We start from the raw sequence: 25881 nt of genomic DNA, 5'->3' as shown, positions 1-25881 counted from the left end.
GGTGATAGATGTGACTTGTTAAAGTGGTTAATACCATTTTGAGAGGGATTTTGGAGGGGGGTTGTTTGGGGGTTTTTTTTAAGTTTCCATTGTAACTCTCTCTCTTCCCCAGATAACATTTTGCCTGTAGAAATCATTTAATAATTGCCTAAAGCATTTTTAACTTTCCAGTGCTCTGGTGTAAAACGTGCTTGGTCTTGTGTTGGAATAGCACATATCACCTAGTTAAACACCTCACTGAGGTTAGTAGGAGTTTATGTACAAGATGAAAACTTGGTAGGGACCATACTTCATGAATTCTGACAGCACTTCTCTAAAAACGCTGCTGCTGTTATCCCAGCTCAGTTTTTCTTTACTGGTAAAGGATACTTCTTCATGACCTAACCACAAATGAGAAGATAAAATCAGATCAGTCCTGCAAACTCTTGGATTTATTATTGACGTTAAACACTTGAGTAAGTGCTAGCAGGACTGAGGATCTCCTTGCATGCTTTCTTTGATGTTTGGAAGAAAATCACCAAATGGAAAGTTGTTGGGTAACATTCATCAACTGTCATGTTTTTATGCATTGCCATTTTGAAAATTGTAAATGTAATTTAATAGATGGGCTCATACATGGTTGCAAAATTGTCTTAGTGTGTTTCATCGATACATTGGGTATATGTCAGCTTTGCTTCTCCTTCAGGAGGCCTTTCAGTTACGAAACCTGCTTCAAAAGATTACAGATTATTTTAATTTAAAGTCCATTCTTTAACCTCTTCATTGTATCTGAAATGTTCCTAACTACTGTCCCTGAAACCTTTGTTATTGACAGGAGCTGCTGGAGACTTGTGATTTCACTAAATTTCATTCTTTGAAACCAAAGCTAATTGAAGCTGTGGATAACATGCTGGCCAACAAAATTGCCTCCCTGATGAGCCTGATCAGACAAGAAGAGAGCAGTATGCCCACAGAGATGGTACAAGGTGGAGCATTTGACGGCACCATGGCAGGACCTTTTGGCCATGGATACGGAGAAGGTGCTAAGGAAGGAGCTGATGAAGACGAATGGGTTGTTGCCAAAGATAAACCTGCTTATGATGAGATTTTCTACACTCTGTCACCGATTAATGGCAAAATATCTGGGATTAGTGCAAAGAAGGAGATGGTGACTTCTAAACTACCCAACAGTGTCTTGGGGAAGATCTGGAAACTTTCAGACTGTGATGGTGATGGGATGTTGGATGATGAGGAGTTTGCATTAGCAAAACATCTCATCAAGATTAAACTGGATGGGTATGAACTGCCTGGCATACTGCCTTCCCACCTGGTGCCACCATCTCACAGGAAACCTTTCCAGACAGCGGAGTGAAAAATACAACGAGAAGAATGAGGATTTTGGAAATCTTTCAACAAATGTGTTGAAACCACCAAAATTTGAAATTAGGCTTAGATCCTTAAATCTCACAGCACATCTCACGCAAGTTACTGAAATTAGAAGCACGGTAGCAGGGAAACATTTGTGTAGCTGTCCCTGCACCTTCACTCAGACATGCTTGTCACAAGTGCCTTGTATAGCTCTGTTGTAAGGTGAAAATGATTTTGTAGTCTTGCTTCTGTGTCTCGCTGCCTTTACAACCATGAAGCAGAAAAGACCATGTGTAAAAATCACTGACCTTCACCAAATCTAAATACTTAAGTTTCTCCAAACTATTGTAAATAGTGCAGGGAAGCTCTAAATGCTGAATTCACCTGCCTATGCAAGGAATGTTTTCTATGCTAAAAACATACTTTAGGCATCGAGTCATCATATCTACAGTTTAAGAAAAGGCTGATGTAAAAGGAACTTTTTTTATTCTTTTCATTATTTAATAGGGGATTAGTAAAAGAAGAGTAACAGGGAGAGTCTTTTAAGTGCTCAAAATGTGAGCAGACTTGTTTTAAAACTTTGCTGATTATAGCTAGAACTGCAAAATATTAAAATGATTCTTTCAGTCTGTCATTGTGTCTTGTTTTCTGAAGAACTGCTTCTTCAGTATTATCATTAGAAGTACTGAATCTCCTTTGTTCCTTGGATTTGGAGTTTCTTTTGAGGTTTCAGTTTAGCTTCTCTGTAGACAGTAAATTTCTGAATTGTTCAAAGTGACAGCAGAATGTTTTCATAAGCTTAAAAAAACCCTCATTTCCATTGAAATGAAGCCTCACTGTTCAGAAAAGGTGCATTGCTCAAAGCCTCTTCAAAGCACATCTAATTGTCTCGGGAAATTTTCATTTGTATTTAATTTCTATTTACAGGTAATGATACAGTTATCTCTGTATATTTTTTTATATAATTTTTAGAAAAGTTTTTAACTCTTTCTTTTGCCAACATGTAGCTGACAACCACAAAAGAGAGATTCAATTCGTATGGTGGCAGATTTGAAAGATGGGGAAGCTAACAGGAATCTTTACATTGACTGTAATAAAAGATAGCCTGGTCCCTCCAGATATTACTCCTTTCTTGAAAACAATCTGTGAAAGGAATGGATGCTTAATAAACATCCATTTTTCTAACACAATCAAAGTTGAACATACTGGCTGCTTACAACTGATTTTTATCAGTACCTTAAAAGAACACAAATTTTTGGCCCTGTGAACTTGAGTCTTTCAGGGAGGGCCAGTTCTTTTCTAAAATCAAACTTGGCAGTCAGTTTTGCTCTGTGCATGTGAGCAGGAATGGACTTGTATTCCGTTTGTAGTATGAAATACCCTACACATCAAAGGTACTGTAGTTTTGAGCACTTTTTGAGTCTCGGTAAGTGGTAGCAACAGTGCCTTCTGAGACAGAGCAAGCCAGAAAGTGTTTTAGCATCTTTGTAGTAGGGGCGGGGCGGGGGGGGGGTGGGGGGGGGGAAGTAGATTGGGTATTGTCTGCCAGTTAAGATTTTAGTCACACTTAGGTGTTCAGATTTGTAGGTGACCTAAGAAGAACCTCAGCTTCTTTTTTCAAATCATATATTTGTAAGTTGTCGGTCAGGTTTAATACTTAAGATCTTTCTGGACTTCTTATCTTCTGCATCTGTTCTGTTCTGATGTGAAATTACCATGAACTTTGCCAGGTCTCTACCATGGGAAAACAATAAAGCTATTATAAATAATGACAGAAGGACACCTTTACCTTGCCAGGCTTCCAGGCCTGCATCAAGGATATCCTGGCATAATTAAATTGTTCTTGAGGACTTGCTTGCCTTTTTTTAATTCTTAGGTTTTCCTCTCATTCAAGCATACCAACTTTGTTTCTGTTAGACCTAAATTAGGAGCCAAATTAGCCTTAGTGCATCTCTGTGCACTTTAGTGGAGCTGTGAAACTGGACCACGAGTCTACCTGTGTGACTGTACATCTGCAGAGTAACTGATTTTCTGTGTAATTTATTTTTGAACAAAAAGTAGTCTATAGACATTGCAGGAGTTGTTAAAAAAAACAGGCTGCAGAAGTGGTAACGTATGCTTGTTTGTGTGTAGTGCTTGTAGTCAGCAACAAATTCATACACCAATGACCAACCTGACTAGCTTAGTAAAGAAAGCCACCAGGAAAAAGCAAGCAAGCTTGTGTATTGTGACTGCTGTAGTGTTGGCAAAGCTGAGAGGATCTGGGAAGTTGCTGATCTTCTGCCTCTGTCTGCTTTACCTTGCTCTTCAGTAGCACAGGTTCCAGGGGTGGACCCATGTTTGAGTTCCCACCATGTGTAGCTTCCAGGGGTGATGCACCAAATCCATTGGAGCCATGTGATCCCCTGCCAGTAGAAATATCCTCCCTGCGTGAGAGGAGCAGAATAGTTTCTCAGTCTTTTTTTTTTTTTTTTTCCTAGCTTTACTGTAGTAAAAGGGAGAACACAGCCTTTTCTTCAGTCTCAATGACAGTGTGCTAACTTGGGTTTAGGGGAGATGAATTGAATTGCATCATTTTGATAAGTTAAAATATTCTGTCTAGATGGGATTGAAATTTCTTCCTATGTTTTCCTGTAGAATTTGGAAAGGGAATGCATGAAGCATGTATAGCAGTAGAGGTGGATTTTCTCTGTTTATCTGGAGGAATAGAAGTGTTTCAGGATCGGCATGCAGAGCTACATGCATAAATGTATTTCTAGATATGTGGTGCAGTGCACTAACATCGTACTTAGCTGATAGGAATAAAGTACATTTCATGTGGACTTTAAACAGCAGCTTCTTGCACAGCTAAACTGATAGAGTTGGTTGCTGTTGCTCAGGGGAAGGGATCTCTTTTCTCACTACCTCCTCACAGACCTGTGGGCCTATTCCATTTGCCTTGCTGGCTCTCTGGCTTGTCAGATCCTACAAGCCCATTCAGTTGGTTGAACCAGCCACATGCAACAGTTTGGATAATGTTCTGTGGAGTTAGTGAGTCCCTGTGTTAGGAGCATGAGAAGTGAGCAGGATTAACTTCTCTCATGAAATTGTGCTCTAGGTAGTTATTTGGAACAGCAGTGTGATGTAACCTTTGGTGTTCAATTTGATGTTATGAATCTCTGCTGAAGAAAGAATAAGATGTTGGATTTGTTGGCCATTTTATGCCTAGGATCTTGATTACGTTTGCTGTGAGACTATTCATCCTGTGAAATCAGTGCCCACAGGTATGGTCTGCTGCCATAAACCAAAATAGAGACTGCTGCTTTTACCTCTTTTCCAACTATTCCACAACACAGTTTTAATTACCAACCGTAGTTCTGTTCCCATGTAAATTAATTAGAATTTTGCTGTAGATTGGAACAGAAAATGCGGGGCCACAGCTCATAACTACACTACAGGACAGCAAGAGCCTTCTGAAGCTGTGACAGCTGGAAAATGGTGAGTTTACAAAGGGTTTTAGGTCAGAGCAAGGTCCCAGTTGTTAGTTGGGGATGGTATGGGTTTGTGTGGAACCCAGTCTCAAAGCAGCAGTATCCAGTCCTGGACTTTCAACAACATTGTTCATCCCCAGTACTTGAAATGTGCCCTCTTTTTCTTCTCACTTCCCTTCACAATGTGTGCTCACTTTGGCTCTTTATATTGTTGGAATTCAAGCAGAGTTTGAAGTGTATGGTTTGATGAGTATGTGTAACTTAGCACTGAGAGAATTAACATAAACTTTGTTTTATACTTCACATGCTCATCTTTTCTAATATTTTTGTTAAAATACTGTTTTCACTTCAAAGGCATTCTGAAGGAAGGCTTGATCTGTGCAGTGTGCTTCAGTTTGTCCAACTAGGCAGACCTCTAAGTTTATTATTGTTGCACTTTTATTACACAATAAATTCCTTGCAGATACTGTAATATATTTTAATATGCTTTGTAATCATTTTTAGAAAGTGGTGATAAAAATTGCTGATTTAATAAACTAATATTGAACTACCTGAGATTTTCTTTTGTAAGCTGGTTTCTGGAAGGTAAACTTTCAGTGACTAGAATTTTGTAATCCTGCTACTTATAAGCATGGTAGCTGTTTGGCAAGCTGCTTATTTTCCCACCTCCGTTTATGTATCCGTAATAGCTTATGGCTGTTTCTCTTGTGTGTCCTTGAACTTGTTGCTGAAATTACTGCCCACACCAAGGCTTGATTCCAGAATTAAATTTATATTTAAAAAGGAAAAAAAAACAAACCTCCAGCATCTCTCTGTAATTAGCTTTTTATAGCAGAATGTAATTTTGGAGTTTCTTAATGTCTAAACATGGAAATTCCTTAAAGTCCAAGTGTGAAAGGTAAATCAAAAATTTCCTGTGTGGATTGAAAGCTTGAAACTTGAGCTGAGAGGCACTTCTTTTAACTTCAGTGGGGGTACTAACCTTGAAAAGTAAGAGTAGATTAAGTAGCGGTTTAGCAAAAAGTACTTTGATATGTTTGTCCCAAAAAATCCAAGGGCATCTTTCACCCAGTGCTATCTATTACTTAAAAATAACCAATTATATCAATAGAACATTAATTTTAATTTTGTGCTTAAATTATTTCCTCCTGCCCTTATGTATACACACAACTTGAAGCATCTCCGAAGATGCATCTGTGCCACCAGGATACTACAGTTTAGTTATTGCTCCTACCACTGTCAAATCTAAGTTGCTGCAGAGTTAAAAGGGTTTGTATGTAGCAGTGTTAGCAAGCGACGCTGTTACACTCATGGTGGTCATGCCATGTGTCACATGAAAGCAAGTGTTTCATGGGCAAACAATATGTTGCGGGTTCCTGGAGGCTGCGTTGCTGTTGAATTGCAGTGGCTTGTTTGAATTGTTCCTTGTAAGTCAGGAATAGTTTGGAGAAGGTGAGGGTTTAAACCCCCGCTGAAGGAGTTGGCTGCCTTGCCCTGCTTAGCCAGATACACAAACACACCTGCTGAAGGTGCCTCCCTTCGCTCAGAATTCGTTGCAATGAGCTATCGAAACAATAAATTGAAATAAGCTATTGAAAAAAATACGGCAATGAGCCATAACAAATGCCCAAACCCAGCAAACACCTGTTTTACAGCTTTTTAAATTTTTTTTTTTTACCTGTTATACAGCTTTTCTGACCTCTGAAGGAAAAAACCTTCTCTCATGGAAACCATGGTATTGACATGGGTTCCTCTCCCTTTCTCCACAGGACTTCATGCTAGCACAGATTTGTACCCAGTGATAGACTGTGGACTCAAGTTACTTTCTGGTCCAGTGAATACTACAAACTTGTTAATGCCAGGTCTAACTTGTTCTCCCACCTATACTTTTCTCTGAGATAGAGCTTATCCATGTTCTTTCCAAGGTGTTGCTAGCTCAGCAACCCACATTCCACTTCAGTCTGGAGCTCTGAAGATTTCATTGTAGTGAAAGCATCTCGCTTTACATGGATGGTACATATCTCTCACCAGATACTCTATTTCAGAAGCACTGTAAGATTTCTGATTATCATTTTTTAAACAGAGAACTGTTGAAAGATGCTGCTCATGCTTAGTGATTTCCTTTTCAGATCACTTGTGTTTTTTTTAAAAAATGTATTCATTTCATGTCAAGTCTGAAAGTTAGAAGTTAACCAACAGCGTAACTATAACCAGTAAGTTCTGGACTTGGCAATTTTAGCTTACAATGAGGAGTAATTGTAATTTTTCTTCATTTTGCACTACCCTGTCTTATCTCTCTGCTAAAATTCGCACCCTTAATGTTAACTGTTTATATGATGCTATGTCTTTCGCCAATTACCTTCAACCATTCTACGTGGCTGGGTGGCCTTCACAATGAGACTGGGCAGGCTGGGCTGGGAGGGAGCTGTGATTGTAGTCAATACTCTGCTGACTGGGGCAGTGGGGGACCAAAACCTGAGCGCATGCTGTGGTGTATGCCATCCCTGTGGGCAGGGTACAGTGCTCTGGCACTAAGGGTGCTGGGTCTCATAATTTTGTTTCATTGATATGCTAAATGCTTTATCACTCCAATATACAAACAACCCCCTAAAATACAGCTGTAAAGGAGAAGTTTTGCCCTCATGCAGTGGTCTTCCTTAGTAGCAGTGAATAAAAATGAAAACATCTGAACCAGATGATAAAAATACACTAGTTAGATCTGGCATTGCCAACGCAGCGATTTCTAAGGCCCAATTTCAGTTTGATGTTCAAAATATTAAGGCTGTTCTGTCATTGAAACCCTTTATCTATGTTTGTATGAAATGGAAAGAGAATTAAAGTCCTCTGTCCCATGTGTTCATCCCACAAAGCCTTTGAAGCTCTCATGTTAACTATTTGAGGTTCAGAAACAGAAGGATAATTTCAAGATAATGTAAACAGCTCCAAGGAGAAAATATCTTTAATTCATGACTAAACAAGCAAATGTATATTTTCTGTTTCAAAAAGATGACTGAACTTCTTCATGCCAGGAAAAATAAATCCATCTGATTTTGCTTTAAGCTGTCCTCTTTTTCAAATGCAGCGAGGGGCTCCAGTTTCTTTGGATGATGTAATTCAACTGTTCTGCTTGAATTCTGCTCCCTGTTGATGTCATGTCGCCGCCAGCCAACTATTCAAAGAGAAAAGCAACTTCTAGTTTAGACTAGAGCATGGGGAGGCTGAGGTTTATAACAACCCAGCATCCCGGGATGCCGGTTTAGATTCCTCCCAGGCAGAGCTCAGCTTTAAGAGGAGCTGGGGATCCATCCGCCGGGACCCCCCCGCCCCCGGGGCGGCTGGTGACGGTAGCGCTGGGAAGGCAGGTATGTGGGGGCTGGGGGGGGACGGTGTGCCTGGGGGTTGGTGAGCTGGAGCCCCTCAGGGAGAGAAGCTGAGGGAAGTATTTGGCTATTAAAGGACAAAGTTCAGCTGAGAGGCCTGTGAAAGTGCAGACTGACAGCTGAGGTCTCCATGCCTCTCCTAAGCTGTTTTTGACTAACTCCCCAACTTTTCTTCAGCCTCAGTATCCCAAATGAGCGAACAGCTTCTTGCAGTGATTACTGCCTGCTGCTCTCCAGTGTTCTCAGTATCCAAAGTGTAGCTCCTCTGTGGCACAATGAGGTCTAAGATTTGCTGTAATTCAAGATGTGGTTAGGAAATGTTCTGGGATACAGTTCATCTCACCTGTGTCCATGCTTCCTTGATTGAGACTGATTGGTGCTTGCTGAGCTGAGGAGAGCAGCAGAGGGGAGGGCTACCTGTGGGACCCAGGCTGCTGGCCCCAGGCAGCAGGCTAGTCTCTGTGCTTACTTGGCACCCAGGTGGCTACAAGACTATGGCCCTGAGAGGTGGCTGCCTTCCTACTTCACAGAGTCAAGACCCAGATGTTTGTTGTTTTGAGACTCTTACATGTGGAAACAACATGTCTGGAGACACAGTGTGGAGATGCAGAGGGCTGAGCTGTTGTGCACGTGTTTGCACTTAACATACTTACTTTCTTTGAGATTTGGGGAACCTTCTCAGTAGAGATCAGAAAGGATTTTCACGTACCTTCAGGAATGTGTGTATGCAAAGCATATGTAACAGAGGGTGATGGACTGCCAAACCTTCTACCTGACCCATGTGAATAAACTCAGTCCTCTGTAAGAGGCATGAGTATGGCCACATGGCTTTTAAATGGGAGCTGGCTTTGCTTGGTTGGCAGCTCAGAGCATGGATGAGTAGCTTGGTACGATGAAGGGCTCATTTAGTTACAGGACTGTCAGCTGTGAACAGCCTTATGTAGGGACACTGGCACATGAAGGCATCTGCACCCACCTGTGTGAATATATTCCCCTCTGGCAGACCCCCCCATCCATACAGGCAGGCAAGGGCAATGCCAGAGGGAAGCCAGCACTGTCACCCACAGAGTGGGGCCAAGGAGGCCTCTGCAGACCCACGGCTCTGCTGTCCTGGGAAAGCTCATGGTGATCAGCCCTCGCTCTGGTCAGGGGTGGGAGTGGGAGCAGCAAGCGCCGCATCTGCAACCCTCTGCCCATTCTGTGTCTGTCACTTCTATGCTCTTTGCGATGGGGGATTAAACATTTCTTCCTGCCTTAGAGAGGACCTGGGAATTCACATACATGTTGTGGGAGGAGGAGGGCCACTATATTTCAAAAAACCAAATAAAATCTCTAATAGGTAGAAAGGAAGCATCACATCCCTCTTTATTTTACATAGTGTTGCCAGGAGTGGAAGAGCAGTGGGGAAAGGGCTGGGGGCAGAGGAGCTCTGAGGCTGCAAGCCAGGCTGCTTGGGCATGAGGTCTGTTTGATCCCCATGGTCTCTTTTTTTAAGATTGGGGACAGATAAGAAAGGGTGCTAAAAAAAACCTAACCATGTCTTATGTGGCTGCCACTTTGCAGAAGGGAATCCAGCATCAGGGTCCTTCCTCTTAAGAAACAAGAAAACGCTGCTGCCATCATGGAAAACCACTTCAGACTGAAAACAGGGCAAGGCGAGTGTGCTCTTTGCGCCCTTCTTCCTGAGGTCGGTGGCAAGGCTCCCCTTCTCTGTGAAGGCAGCAAGAGAGGGCACATAATTAGCCTGGAGGGGTGATTTTTTTCCTGGTCCCTCCAGGAAACTGCACACAAATATTGTTGTGCCCTTCCTCTTACCTTGTTAGGATATAAATAACTGAAGAAATGGCTTTATTTATCAGTGTCACATAAATGTCCACCATTTTAACTTTGAACTATATATAGATACTACAAATGGAGACAGATATTCAGGAGTTAGTGAAATTTTATACCAGATCTTTGATTGCCTTGTATCTTCATAAAAAGCAAAGCCAGTGTTTCACACATTTAATCGTTTAGTTAATAATTAACTTGCAATAGGGAGAAATGCCTGCATCCAGGGCCAATTCATCTGCTGGTCCTCTGCCTTCTCTTTGATAGGAGCAAGGACATTTTTTCAAAACACACAACCTAGCCAGCCTGTACCAGATTTAAGCCAACTACCTATAATGCTACTTTTAGAAGAATGTAGGTAGAACTAAAAGCAAGACAGAAAAGAGTGGAATAATAACCAGGCAATGTGCTTACAGAAGAGATGTAACCAACTGCTGAATTTATATCCCTTTCCTCCTGTCATCTTACTCCCATTTAATGATCATTAAGAATTACATTGCATTAGTTGGCTGGTGAACACAAGTCCAGGAGTTTGGAGGGAATATTTTGAGTAATACCTGTAACATATGTATTTGTTTTTTTGTTTTTTTTTTTTTTATTTTTAGCTGTCTTATGTGACACTATGTATGACATTTCTCTAGAGGGGTGTTGTGGTTTAACCCCAGCCAGCAGCTAAGTACCACACAGCTGCTGGCTCACTCCTCCCTGCTTCCAGTGGGATGGGTACGAGAACTGAAAAAAAGTAAAACTCATGGGTCAAGAGAAGAACGGTTTAATAACTAAAATATAATAACAATCATAATTGTAATGAAAAGGAATAAAAAAAAAAAAGAGGGAAATAAAACCCAAGACAAGTGATGCACAGCGCAATTGCTCACCACCTGCTGTCCAATGCCCGAGCAGCGATCTGCCCCTCCTGGCCCACTCCCTCAGTTTATACACTGAGCATGATGTTCTGTGGTATGGAATAGCCCTTTGGCTAGTCCGGGTCAGTTCTCCTGGCCATGCTCCCTCCCAGCTTCTTGTGCACCTGCTCACTGGCAGAGCATGGGGAACTGAAAAATCCTTAACTTAGGATAAGCGCTACTTAGCAACAACTAACACATCAGTGTGTTACCAACATCATTCTCACACTAAATCCAAAACACAGCACTGTACCGGCTACTAGGAAGAAAATTAATTCCATCCCAGCTGAAACCAGGACAGCTGTGTATGAAGATACAGATTTTGTTGATCAAGTTTTATCTGTACTGAGTTTGGGGGGGTTTGTTCATTTCTTCTTAAGTGTTTCCTCTTGTCACTTTTAGATGCTAACTAAACTGCGCTTGCCAGAAGGGAAAAGACTGCTATTCCCTTACCTCATCTCTGAGCCGGACATCTTCACTTACAGCTTCTGATTTCAGATGCCTGCCTGTTTTCTAGCAGGGATTCCCAGCAACAACCCTCTGGTTCCTTGCAGTGTTGCCAGGTCAATGTGTTCTGTGCTTGTGTGACCTTATAAGTGACAGAAAGGACTCACTGCCATATCAGTTATCAGAATTATTTTCCCTTTTGTTATTAACGAGAAGTCTGTCAATAGTATACTTAAGAAGCAGCTGGCACTGCCAGCTTGATCCCAGTTTGCCCTGTCAGCAGCAGGTATCTGTGTACCTTAGCTTCCTCAAAGCAGTGACTGGTAAATTCCTAACACTTCGCAATTTCACCTTCTCATTTGCTGTATCCCAATTTAACTACTTGGGAATTGCTCTGATCTTTGCACCCTCTGCTGTGCTTTCATTTTCAGACTCCACTGTCGGGTTCAATTTCCCAGGTAATAAGTCCTCTAGAAAAGCAAACTGTGATCAGTCAGAGCCTTCAGTGCAATTGTGAAGGATGCTCTTTACCAAAGCATCAGCATGGTGGATGACTGTTTTCACTGCTTTATAGCAATTTTGGTTCTGTTCATACATTATTTTTGAGCATAAGAATCGGACAAGGCCTGTGACAACCTTTACTCATTGTGTTCTGATGGGTTATTTACTTCAGATCAGATGAAAGGTTCATAGGTAGATCATAAATACTTGGTCTCTGTTCCTGAATTCAAAGGTCACTTTGCATGAAAGCAGCAAGCTGAATGTAGGAATAGGAGTGGATCTACAACTGAAAGTCATTCTCCAGATGACCAACTGCTGAATGTTGGAAAGAAGTTCCTCAAAACCTGAGTAAGTCAATTTTTTTTTCATGTTCTTTGTTCTTTTTTCTGTTATATATCATTATAGCCAGATTTGGCTCTTAGTACTGCCTTTGCATCCTGTAAATGCAGATAATCTATTACAGATCTGTCTTCAAGTAATCTACTAGTGCAGGGAGCATTTCTACCCTAATTTAATAAAACAGGTGAGCTTTTGTGTGAGGCAGTATCTTAACACAGAAGCTTCCTTTGCACCTAAATGAAATCAGTTCGGTCATTGTTCAGGGTGGCTTCAATGCTTGGATAACAACCCTTTTTAAAAAAAAAAGAGTCGACAGACATTCTGAGAACCATTTGACAAATTCAGAAATGGCATTATGATATGGGTTAACTATGGGTTTATTACATGGGGGAGTGAGTTAATATCACCATTCTGGCAGGGAAAGGCAATTCTTTGAATACCTGCTCTCCAGATGGAGAAAGTAGGCAGTGCTGAACTAGCCCAAAAGATAAAAAAGTGATGTGAGGATCTTCTCTATAGTCTATTTCAAACTTTGCTAAATTCTTCCTTTCATAAAGCTTTCATCTATGGTTGTGATCCTTCCTTATGTTGTTGCTGAACTGTCAGGCTTCAATGCTGTCCCTATTTTGCAGAAGTCAAGCACTGGCAGTTAAGAAACATCTTCAAAAAAAAAAAAAAACTCACACCAAAAAGAATATGCAGTAAAAATAATTTTTTCTGCTTTTTCCACACCTTTTCATCTTCTAAAATGGCAAAATTCTTCAGATTTATTAGAGCACAGAAAACTATCAGGCAAGCGACTTTCCATTTGCAGCAGTTCCTGTTGCTAGTTCCCTCTTGCTGTGTTCTCACACTAGGACAGATAATGGTTTTTTTCAGTATTTTATGGTTTATGAATTAAAATGGTACAGAGCCCAGGATAGCTCAGAACTGGGCCTTCACAAAATGGACACAGAATATTTGGGAAGTAGGTCACCCTTTTCCACACCTCTGCAGTTTGTCAGAGGTTTAAATTTTTCATTCCCTTCTCTCTTTACAGTGACACCTCTCTCCTCTTCCACCATTACAAGAAGTTTCTTGGTTTCGCAGCTAGACTGATATCCAGGTAATACTTCTAATTATGGCGGTAGTCCAAGCAGATGATGTTTGGTCACCAAAGTCTGTAACTATAGATCTTACACTGACTTTTTTTTTTTAATAAGTGATACTCTTGCCTTCATAACAGCAAGGTCACTGCTGTTACAGGTTTACACCGTAAGCCAAATGAATCCAAAAGAGTCGTTTGGTTGAGCTGAAATCCAGTTTATTGTATCACAGACTCTAAAGGGAAGACTCATCCTTTCTAACCTTCCTGAATGTTCAGCTTGGGTACTTTGATGATTTACAAGCCTGATTTTTCACTGATACGGATGAGGCAGACAAGTCTCTGGCAGTGTGGGGAAGAGGAATAATGCATCCCAACTCCCAGCCGAGGACTTCGTCCATGTGATTATGGACTTGTGTCACTATCCTTACAGTGATAGATATGCAAAAAGTGAACTCATGAGAGGAAAGAACCAAGTTGGTTCTATTTCCTTCCTAAGCAGCTATTTGATTTCTGTTGGACATACTGTGGTCTGAAAACCCACAGCAGCATCTCAACCAGTCTTCAGAGAACATAACACACTTGAAAGCACTGCATTGGAAGTGATTTGCAGATCCGTCTTTCTGACAGGGTCTAAGGTTCGTTCTCTGTCGTGTGCTTCCAGCACACACAAGGAAGTTATTGACAGCTTTTAGATCGTGGTGCTCCTCACGGATAAAGTGACTGGGGAGAGACTGAAAGAAAGTAAAGCTACATAGATACATGTCACATTTTCATCCTGAAACTAGAGATGCATTTTAAAAAGGACAACTCACGTAAGTTAAAAATAAAGCTGAGTGAAATTAAAGTGCAAAGTACAAGCAAAAGGAAATTAAGGTATTATACTGGGTGTGGTATTGAATCTTGTACCCGTTGGGGGTGGGTTCCTTACATACTCTGGGCATGTTACTGTTTTTTATAGCTGGACAGGCAGATCTCTTCAGCACTGAGCACCTCACTGGAGTTTCTGACTTCCTAGGTAACCATGGCTACCGAATATGAAAAAGATCACATCAAAAAGCTGCAGGAGCAGCGTATGTCCATGCAAAAGAAAACCTTCACCAACTGGATGAACAATGTCTTCTTCAGGAATAATGTAGGTACCTCCTTAAATTTGGGGACTTTTTTCTGGTTTTTATTTCATGTATTTCACCCACTGTATTCCTTTTTGATGTTATCTTTCACATACTTTTCCTGAGTGTTGTCGTTACACATGTAAGCAAGCAAGGACTAACCAGAGTGCTCCAGACTCTATCTTTTACCTTACCAATCCTCCCTGAAATCAGGGTTCACTTTTGTAACCCTGTCATATTGCGATGTCCGCTGTATCTTGGTGATCATCTCAGAGCAAGATCTTCATTTGCTCTTCTTTTTCCTATAAAAGTAAAGTATCTGCAAATGTCTGGATTTCCCCAAACAATGCTCAATTCTTAATTGCCTGGCCAAAATCTAAGACTTTCTGCTTTGCCTGATCAGTCCAGCTTGAGTTGCTGCTCAATGGCTCTGAAAAAGTTGCCTTAAGTCTAGCAGTTTCAGACATACTACCATGCAAGTACAGAACAGCTTGTTTTCAGTAAGTCTCAGACTTCCAAAAAGTTTCAGAGCTAGTGTGTGTCCAAGGTAATTCCAACATATTTCAAAAATCTCCAGACTTACTGAAGATAAACTTGTTTCAGGCACAAATGTAGCTGTGTCACAGTAGGGAATTACGTCATCCAACACCAATTCCCTTTTCTAGAGTCTGTAGTTGATCTTAATGAAAATGGACCTTGGCAACACCAAGCAGGACCAGGCCTCTTGGTTCCATTCTAGCTCATCACTGTTATATGATGTTTCAGTATTAGATGCACTTTTTTCTGTGTAATGTTTTAAGTTGGTGATTGGTGCAAAGGCAACCTCAGAGCACAACAAACTTTTAAACTTATTTTTCTTATCATGAGAGAAGAACTGCAAAACACATTCTTATTTTGCCACCTGCAGAAAGTTAGATTTTTATGGCGTAGGAAATTATTTCTGTTTAGCTACAGATAAATATATACTTTCTCACTTTAAAAACACCTTCAAGTTCAAAGATTAAAATGTCAGTCTTAATTTTCTGCACAGTATTTGTTCATGTATCATAAAAGCATAGGGGAAAAAAAAACCTGCAAGAGCTTTCCAAACCATATATGGTAAGAAATGGTGTGGAGACTGACAGTTTATCTAGGTCGTCTCAGCAATGTAGTCTCAGCTTTTCAACACACACTTTAACATGATTGGATCATACTACAGGACACTGCAGTATTCTCAGTTGCACTGACTACTTCAAGCCTAGCACTAAGGATGCTATTGGATTGAATTTGTTAAGCAATCTGTGATTGATATCTTTATGAGAAGAGCAATGCAACAAAGCTATTAAAGCTATTGCATAAAGGAGATATATGAAGACTGTCTCTTTACGAATTTAAATGGAACTATTCTTCATTTACAGAAGTGTCACAGAATATAACAGCTTTATCTTTTTTAATGGTAATATACCATAGGCAGAATTTTAAGTTTATTTAATATGCAAAAAGAAATGAAGTTGGCAACAAAACAGGGATTTTTTTCATGGAGATAATCAGTCTGAGAAAGTTGTAAATTCTTGTTCCACACAGTACAGACTTAAAGTCTCTCTGAGTTGCTTTCACACTTTCAGTGTTTTCTTCTTTCTCCAGAGAGAAGATCTGTTCAACTGCTCAATAATTAGTCAGGAATGAAGAAGCACATGTCTGTTACTTGTCCTTTTTTCCTCCTACATGTAACTACTCTCTGAATTAAAAAAGCTATGACTTCAGATATTTTTTTTTTCTCTAAACACAAAAAGATTATTTACCGTGATTTCAGAATCACAGCAAATTATTGTTGGGTGTGTGGTATGGTTTTAATGTCACTTCTTGATGGCTAGTGGCATAAGGCCAAAAGGAAACACCCAAGGCAAGTTCTTGTTAGGTCAGAGTACACACTATGTCATCATGTATCACCTAAGCACTGGATGACTTCACTACTGGCAGCAATGAAACACATTTTTGTAAAAGATCTTAATCTTTTACTTAGTGTGAGACTGGCTAAAATATGGAGACTTTGGGTGGTAGCACAGGTCTAAGCAGGATGTGACAGACTGTTGAGACTATGGAATAAAAACTGAGTCATTGAATAGGTTTGTCAGCTCAATTTTTAAATGAAATGCTTTGCTCAGAATAAAAAGTTGAAAAGATTCATTTGAATTGAATTTTAAAATGTCAGCACTTCCAAAATATTTTATTTTGAAAATTATTTTTTTCAATTATTTTCAAAATCTCCTATTTCTTTCTTTATTTGCTCAGTTGTGTGGTTTTTTTCACTTCAGCCTACTTTCATAAATAATGTCCGTCCTCCTGCAAATCTATTTTTTGTGAATTAAGATTCAACACTTTTCACATATGTCCACCGACATACAGAACACTCAGTGAAACAGCAAGGAGGTGTTTTTTGTTTAGTATTAGAAGCAGGGGGTTCTGAGGGCCAAAAGTTCAGCCAGAGTCTGTATTGTCTGACTGGTCTTCACAGGTAAAGGTTGAAATAGAAGATATTTACAGAGACTTGAAGGATGGCATCTTTCTCATGCAACTCCTTGAGCTGCTCTCTGGAGAAGCTTTGCCCAGACCGAACCGGGGAAAGATGAGAGTGCATTTTTTAGAGAACAACAGCAAAGCCATCACATTTCTGAAATCCAAGGTAAATTAGTATTTATATTAGAGATCACAACAGCTTATGTATATAACTAATTATAGTATTATGTTCATTATAATTTCCCACTATAATACACAATGAAGTATTCTTTGAAGACAGGCTAGGGGTTTTATTAAAAGAAAAAAAAATTAATCAGATTTTAATTTCTTTGAGTAACAAGACTTATAAACAGCTAAGGTTCCCCCAAAACAAGTCACACCTAAAACGTACTGCATTTCTATACCTTTCTAGATGTTATGTTTTCCCAGATGCTGGGGGAGAGAAAACATTAGGCAAAGGGGAAGCTACCTGTATAAAAATGGAGATTTTTAGAGCTCTGATTCTAACAGTTTCAGCAAGTCATTGCAGTGGTTTTATTTATTCCAGTTGTGCATCCTCATTGCAGCTACAAGGTAGTATGTAATATTTTTTCTTTTCTGAGCAAATAATTTATTGTAGACCTCTCTGGAAAAGCATCACACAAAACTCTGTGCTATGAATTCCAAAGCAGCAGGGGGGTTTCATAGCAGTAGACATGAGAAATTATGGATTTTTGCTAATTACAAAACAAATGCAGTACAGCATGGGGTTCTAGCAAATACGTGCCTCCTAAGGGTACACACTGTGTAAGGCCCAGTGGCATGTGTACATCCAGGCTTTGCCAGCCAGACCAGGCAGCCATCGCTTGTCATGAGTCCAGCCTCCAGAGAGGGGATCATGCAGATAGCAGGAGCCACTATAGCATGCTCAGACCTCTTGAAGAGGTATCGCCTTGTTGGCATAAACTGCAACCTGCTTGTTGCTCAAGTAATAGTAAAGAAGGCAGCCATGTCTTGTTTAGTAGGGTGTTTGTGCTGTTTGGTGAGCCCATGAGATATATGCTGGATAGCTGGCTGTAGACCAGACAGAGGAGATGGTCTCTGAATTTGCCTTGCGGTCACTCCTTTGGAGGAAAGGAGCACTGAATTGTGTTTCTTTCCTCTCAACCACCAGTTTTCAAAACCCTTACAGAAACTTTAAATCTTTGAGACCACTGTCCCTTTGCCAGGTTTTTGCTGAAACTCATCCTTGGTGCACAAAACCTAGGGTGTGAACATGGGATCTCGCAGTTCTATAGATAAATGAAGAGATCACGTAAAACCTGTTTCCTTAAGAAAACACCCTGAACACTCTTCAATAACAGCTTGGTACACAGATACCTCCTTCAGAGAGCTGGACATGAGTACTTCTATACTGAATGGGTATTGCTTTATTAGCAGGTACAAGTAAAAGTGATTGGTCCTGAGAATATCGTAGATGGTGACAGAACCTTAATCCTGGGACTTATCTGGATCATTATACTTCGATTTCAGATTTCATCTATCAAACTTGATAAGGTAAAACAGTGTCTTTGTCTTTTTGCCCAATTAGATTATCTCAGAGACTGTAAAGTTTCAGGCTGGCAGGCACCATTTTGATGTTTCTCAAACATTTTGATCATTCAGTTCTTATAATATTACCCAGTTACTCAGCCAGCAATTTCTAAAAGCAATTGAATCCATTTTATATTTTCTCAAAGGCAGAAAACAGTAACTTGGAGATAGGATATTCATGTTTCTCACTCTCTTCCCCAAGCTTTTTACTGGATTTGACTCCAGAAACAATTTATCTGACAACAGTTCTCTCTAGATTTGAACTGCATGCTGCTCCTTTGCTCTTTCTCTGAAGAAAAGTATTCATTTTTAAATTATTTAACATGTATTCTAAGTGCATGGAACATAAGATCCTATAAAGGTATTATGAAATCAGAGTTAAGAATATCTAACATTGGACCTGGATACGTTATATTTTGTTTCTGAGTTCTAGTTCACATCTAAGGAAGCAAGTGAACTGAGACTTGCTTTCCACTTAATTTCTACAAACCTTGCAGAAAAGAAACATTTTATAAATTTTCAACACATGCATTTCCCATTATAATTTCTGAGTTCACTTTTACTTTAATAGAGGACTTCTACCTTCATGTTAAATCATTCTACCTTCATGGCAGACACAGTCTGCAAGTCATGACTTTGAGGGTTGTGAATCAGACAGAAGTAATACAAAGTGATCTTTGGGAACATAAGCGTAAACTCACTGGTGCTACTTCCATATATTGTTCACACTGATTTTTCTTTTCCCTGCTCTCTTCACAGGAAGAATTTGGAAACAAAGCTGATGTTCTGTTTGCCAATGAAGCCTTACTACTCTGGTGTCAGCATAAAACTGCCAGCTATTCCAATGTGAATGTGAAGGACTTCTCCAAAAGCTGGAGTGATGGGCTGGCCTTCAACGCACTCATACATGCTCACAGGCAAGATCTGATGGATCGGTTCAATCAGGAGTGGCTCATTGCTGTTTCTAGCTCAAGCACAAGTTGTTCCAGGGTCTGAATTACAAGTATTTGTCAAGAAAATGCCATATTTTCTCTTTGCCCTTTTTCATTGAACACTCTTCTTTCTTAAATGGGTATTTTCTCTCGTGTTCCCATTGCTCTTTTTCAGAAGTTATTATTTTAGAGACTGGTTTTATTGTATGAACTTAGTGAGCATGTATACCTTCTGGTTCAACTGTAACAGACTAAGCAACCTTCCAGTCTCTTTCTTTCTCCCTTCTCTGGCCGTTTGAAAAAGTGTGAAGAATACAGCCCAAGGCAGAAACCACATGGGAGAACCTTGAACATTTCTTCTCCCATTAATATTTCTGCTACATCTTCTGGGAGAATACCATGGTGGGATCCTGTAACTTTCCCAGCTGGGAGTCACCTCCCTTTTCAGAATTGTCTCTCTAGCGGGATTTGGTTTTCACCCATCAGTGAAGAGGAGAAATAAGTGAAGGGCAGAGATTTGCTGGGAGTGGTACTTCAATTTCATAAGGGACAATTTTCTTCCTGTTATGTAGGCAAGAGGCAATGCTCTTGAATGAAGCTCAGGGTCAGACAGAGTAATTTGTGTTAATGTCACATTCCATAGTCTAATAAACAGTTTATGGTTTATAATCTGCAAGAATTTGTGACAAACATAAATCTTTCTTCCCCTCCACACCCTGTTCTTCTCCTTGTCCAGGCCTGATCTTATCCACTATAGCTCACTGCGGCAGGACCAGCCCATCAAAAACCTGAACAATGCCTTTGATGTTGCTGAGAAAGAGCTAGGAATCAGCAAACTGCTTGATGCTGAGGATGTGGCAGTACCCTACCCAGATGAAAGATCCATCATGACTTATGTGTCACTCTATTACCACTACTTCTCCAGACTGAAACAAGGCCAGACAATACAAAAGCGACTTACCAAAGTAAGTGCATTGCTATCTTCAGCTGTTAAAAGTTAAACACATAAAGCTAAATTTATGTTGGAAATGTTTGGGGTTTTTTTTTGTGCAAGCTCAACTTTAGGATAATTTGAAGTGAATCAAATGGCACAGCCATTTGAAAGACCTTTTATCATCACTTGAATCTTGAGAAGTGTCTGTAGACTCTCTGATCTCTAAAGGGGGTTGCATTTATCTCACTGAAAATTAATCCTTTTTTGACTTCATATTTTCTGTTTGAGATGTGGCTTCAAGGCAGATTGAGGCATATAGACCTCATTAATCTTGGGAGGATTACAGCTAGGCAAAAGCAGACCTAGTCAACAATTTTCTGATTTAATAGGAAAGATGATCCCTTATTCTATGACAGTACTTTGGATTTTTATTTCCTGTGAAAATCTCATCCTTTCTTTCTAACTCCTTAGGTACCAAATGAAAATGAGGGAGTGCAAAAGAAGGGGAAACACTTCTAGGGAAAAAAAAACCCCAAAGCTAAAAAAAATGTTTTAACAGTTTCCACATACATTTTTGTCTCAGTTATGATGATGAGTTATATTAAAAACTACTTGCATCCTGTTGATGGAAAACTGAAGGAATTTTGTAGTTGTTCCTCTGAACATCACTTTCCTCAGAGAGAATTTCTTTTCTTCCTTCAGAATAATCTATACTGGTTTTATAAAAAATACAAAGCAAATAGCCTGCAGAAAACCTGCACACCCAGGATGGGGTCCTACATGAACATCTGGACTCAGAGAATTGCCTATGCAGTTGAGAGGGGGAATATATTGCTTAATGGGAAGCACAAAAATCCAAACGAAGACTTCCCTGGTGGTGACAAGGTGAAAAGCTTTTGCAAAGCAGGGTTTACTCAGCTAACAAAGTGGTCTGGGACAAGAATGGATGATCCCAAAACATGTGTCAGTATCAGTGATGTTCTCTGGCATCAGATGAGAGCAGGACTTGGAATTTGGTCAAAAAAGACTAGGTGTCAGTGAGGAGAGTGGGCATTAGGATTTGACTGGTCTACATGTGAGTCTCTGGATTTTGTTCAGGAGACATTATTTTTCTTCTGATAATCCTGAAATAGTCCTTGAGTCACCAAGCATGTATTAGAGGAACTATAACTATCAAATAGGCCATAACTTTTGTATTATGGGAAAAAAACAGAAAGAGTATTTCTTACTCCATCCTTTTTCAGTTCTTGTTGTACTCCACTGTTTTTTCCATTTTGTATAGGTATATTTATTCTTTCCTCTCTCTCTTTCCACTTACCTGCTTCTTTTTCTCTCTTTGCCTCCTTCCCTATTTTTAGCCTGTCTCTAATATTCCATTCCTGTCTTCCTGCATTTCTGACACACAAAAACATTCAGAAAGAGAACGAAACAGATATTAATCTCTTCATGTCCTTAGTCCCATCAAATAGGCAGCTCTGAATTTACTAATAGGATTGGGGAGGGAAGTCTGAATGTGTCAAGGAAGCCTTTGAGTTCAGACTCTGTGTGTGACCAGGATGGCAGAGAGAATCAGCTCAGGGAGATAAATCTCCTTTCCTCCTCCTATGTGAGGTGAACATGCATTTGCTAGGATCTTTCAGCGAGAACTGGGTACGATGGCAGAAAATACAGAAGGGAGCCCTGATGTCATGGGCTGCTTTTCCTGCACTAAAGGTTGGTGCTGTTTTACTCCTCTTCCAACACTGTGACACTTAGTCATTGCCAAGTGCGTATTCTGGTAGGTAAAAGCAGATTACCACTTGCAGGGACTGAGTCTTTGCTCAGTGCCATCTCCTTACTAATCTGCTTGGCTGGAGCAGGTGGGACGGGGGAACGATAGAGGCAGACAACATTGTTCAGTATTAAACCTGACATTTGTAGGAGGGCGACTAAGTTAGGGCAAGGAAAAAATATAATATAAAGTAGAAAGACAAAGATGGAAAAAAATGTGAAATAGGAAGAAAGGATGATTTAATTCTAACACTTTTTATTTCCTTACGATTTCATTCTAAATATTTGCTCCAGTGTTTACCTGAGCTTGAAATAAAGGTAGGTCAGACCACAGATGAAACAGATAAATGTCCGGTACTTGGAAAATTAGTATTGAGTCAGAGTTAACATCCTTATCAAACCCCTATTTGGCTACAAGACACTCTCTAATTATTTATATAAAGAGAAACAGCTCCAACAGAAGAGATTGAGAAGGTGCTGTTTGACCACAGGCTGCTGTGGGCATGTGACAGAACCAGGAGCTTGTCAGATAGTCTCCTAACAGCCTAAGGTGGTGAAGCTAACAGAGTGTAATTGCATATTAGATGGGATAGAATTGTTTTGGGTTTAGGAATGAGAATGTAAAAAACCAAAATCTGTTTTTTCATCGTGAAACAAAAAATCTGAACCCTCGGTTTGGGATTCTTGCTTTCTAGTCAGCCCACACAAGAACTGCTGACAGTCTCCATATGCATGCTTTTTATTCTAGAATTAACCTTTCCCTAAATAAAAACTGAAATGAGACATTAAATAATATTTATTTATCTGTGTTTTATGGAAGGTTATTCTAGGATTTCACCTGGGCTCAGATGTGACAACTGTCACCACATTGGTATAAAAATGCGATGACTGTGGCAACCTGCTTGTTGAATACTGTCTGACACATATTCAACTATTTGAATCCTAAACTTGGTTTATGAAGATGATGTTCTCTGTTCATCCACCTTGCTTCATTCTGTTTCTCATGTGGCTTGTAACTTCATATTCCCATCACAGATCGTGTTCTTCCTGAAGGAGATAGATGACTTGAAGCTTCTATATGAGCAGATGGTCTCTGACCTCCTGAAATGGATTAAACAGAAGGTGACGGAACTGGATGACCGTCGTTTCCCCAACTCTCTTCAGGAAATGTGGCTTCTCATGGCCAACTTCAAGACCTTCCGCACTGTGGAGAAACCCCCCAAATATCAAGAGAAGGGCATGATTGAAGCTCATCTCTTCAACATCAGGACCAAGCAGAGAGCCAACAACCAACGGCCGTACTTGCCCCCAGAGGGGAGGACGCTGCAGGATGTGGAAAAGCACTGGATTATCCTGGAAAAGGCAGAGCACAACCGGGGAAAAGCACTGCAGAAGGAGATGCTGAGGCTAGAAAGGCTGGAACAGCTAGCCCAGAGGTTCCTGAAGAAGGCAGGCCTGCGTGAGTCCTACTTGGAAGACATGAGGAAAGTGATTGGGACGCAGGACTTCTGGCCAGAGAGTGCAGACAGGATGGAGGCTGCTAGCAAGAAGCTGGAAGCCATTGTGGCAGATGTACTCCCCAGGAGGGAACGCTTCACAGCTTTGGATGAAATGGCCACAGTCATCAGCCAGGAGAACTATCATGACAAAGATCAAATCGTGAAGAAGTGAGTCACAGCCGTGTAACTGTGTAGTGGTGGAGGTTGAAATTAGTTGAAATTCTGTGGTGTGGTGGAAGAAGACAAATTGTAGCTATGTATCATAGCTCTGCTCCTCATGAGTAGAACTGGCAGGAATTTCTTCTACCTGTGAACAGTTTCAGCAGATAAGACAAATGCTTCATCTTCTTTAATTTTCTTTTTTTTTTTTTTCTTGAATGATCAAACCCTCAGACTGATTTCTGGTGAAAAATAGTTTTAAGATATTTTCATTATATATGAAAATACTTGTTCTGCCAAAAATTCTGTCTTCCATCCACACTGCTTGGAGGGATACATTTTTTTTCTTGCAAATCAGCACATTTCTTTTTCAGTGTGTAGTCTGGGGAGATACAGATTAGTTAAGGCACAAAGTCTTCTCAGATTGGCTCCAGTTTGGAACAAATCTTGAGAAATTATGACTTCTCTGATTATCAATATAGCCTGATTTGGCAATAGCAAAGAATGCCATACAAATAACTTCTCTTGTGGTATTTCAGTGCTTTTCTAAGTTCAGACAAAATCAGAAACCTACTGGAAAACTAAGAAAAACAGTTATAAAAGAGTAAACCTAACTCTTTATGACATCAGATTGTGACTCATGATATGGTTTAGATCAGTTTTTTACTTTAAGCAGCCATTTAAAGACCACTTATTTTTTTCCAAGCCTTTCCATTGTATCAGATGAAAGCAATGTGGGATGTCAGGTATAAGGATCCATAAAAACAATGTCTAAATTCTAAAAAGTCAATGACAGTTGATGTGCTAGTCAAAATTCCTCTCTGTGATCACACTAATTAGATAAGAACAGTGCTTTGACCTGTGTTGTGATCATGGCCTGTCCTCTTGCACTAGTAGCAAGAGTTATGTGTGTTCATTTAGCTCCTCTGAAGCTGCAAGCACTGAGAATCTCCCAGTGCTGCACAAAGTCTTTGGTCCAAATTAGTAATTTCTCTTCCTTCCTTTGTAGGCAAAACAGCATTTCAAAGCAATGGCAGGAACTTCTGGATCAGCTGCAGAGACGACAACACTCCCTGGGTACAATGCAGGAAATTCTGGGCCTCCTGAGGGACATTGATGCCATTACGGAAGAGCTGAAAGAGCTGCAGGTACTGAACCCTCTCCACTGGTACAGAGCTTGCACTGCTACCAGTGCATATCCCTAAAAAAGCCCCCACATTCCAGGGACTGCCTGGTGCGAACAGAAGGTAAGTCTATCAGCTATAGGAAAAAATACACCATTTTTACTTAGATGCCTAACTGTGCATTTCAGTTCATCACTGCAGGTAGCTACATGGGGAAAACCAGGCTTTGCTACAGGGGCTCTCCCTAATCAGAAAGGCAGATATGGAATTACAGGGAGTGAACCCTGTAAATAGTAAAATAAAGATGGGAAATAATGTCACCTAAATTTAGAAGTGTAATAGCAAAAGTGGAATAAAACAGCCTCCTGTTCCCATTCCATGTAATTCTTACAAATTACCTTCTGGAAGTACCTCCAGTGATTATACAGGTGGGGACTAGCTCAGGCATATGTCTTGCTTTCAGGTATCTAAACTTGTGAGAGAGAAAAGTTCCACTGTAAATGCAGTGTGACTGCTTTTAGCAAGAATTTCCAAGTGTTACCAGTGTCAGAGCCCGAAGTCTTCTCTTTAGCATAGGAAATAACTGATTTCATCTTGATTTTGTAATGGCAGGAAGTATATATACATCCTTTGGTCTTGACTTGTCTTATTTAAAGAGAGAAAAATCCTTATGACTACAAGTTGCCTTGTACCTAAGTTGAAAGAGTCAACATTCTATGTGAAGTTGTGAATTTCAAGAGCTATCTGTAAGTTATGAATCTTTCTGTTCTAATGTTAGTAAGCAAAGAACACCTAATGGTAGTAATGTTGTTGGAACCGTGAAAGCCTGAGGATCAGGGAGAAGATTGGTAAGGAAAGATAACATCATATAATAGGATTGATAATTGTATCCGTTGATACAATCAGAAAGAGGACAGACTTTTAAGCACTTGGTCCCTTCATCAGGCACCAATTAAACACTATGAAGTACTTAATTTCAT

At 40.1% G+C, this 25881-nt stretch overlaps 2 protein-coding genes across 2 annotated transcripts in view; both read left to right on the top strand.

Annotated features, from left to right (window-relative positions):
- Positions 1-5372, top strand: part of EHD4 (EH domain containing 4) — a 33952-nt gene extending 28580 nt beyond the window's left edge. Inside the window, exon 6 of the mRNA XM_074824178.1 lies at positions 815-5372. Coding sequence (XP_074680279.1) covers positions 815-1351 — 537 coding nt within the window. The 3' untranslated portion in view covers positions 1352-5372. The remainder of the gene's footprint in view (positions 1-814) is intronic.
- A 6741-nt stretch (positions 5373-12113) lies between these two features.
- Positions 12114-25881, top strand: part of SPTBN5 (spectrin beta, non-erythrocytic 5) — a 100593-nt gene continuing 86825 nt past the window's right edge. Inside the window, exons 1-9 of the mRNA XM_074824177.1 lie at positions 12114-12228; positions 13259-13324; positions 14322-14438; positions 16910-17077; positions 18328-18447; positions 19243-19400; positions 20152-20380; positions 23155-23786; positions 24787-24925. Of these exons, the coding sequence (XP_074680278.1) occupies positions 14328-14438; positions 16910-17077; positions 18328-18447; positions 19243-19400; positions 20152-20380; positions 23155-23786; positions 24787-24925 (1557 nt within the window). The 5' untranslated portion in view covers positions 12114-12228; positions 13259-13324; positions 14322-14327. The remainder of the gene's footprint in view (positions 12229-13258; positions 13325-14321; positions 14439-16909; positions 17078-18327; positions 18448-19242; positions 19401-20151; positions 20381-23154; positions 23787-24786; positions 24926-25881) is intronic.

Source organism: Strix aluco, chromosome 4 (genome assembly GCF_031877795.1).
Source record: "Strix aluco isolate bStrAlu1 chromosome 4, bStrAlu1.hap1, whole genome shotgun sequence".
NCBI classification, from domain to species: domain Eukaryota; kingdom Metazoa; phylum Chordata; class Aves; order Strigiformes; family Strigidae; genus Strix; species Strix aluco.
The sequence above is the reverse complement of the archived record's forward strand: the minus strand, read 5'-3'. Positions and strand labels throughout refer to the sequence as shown.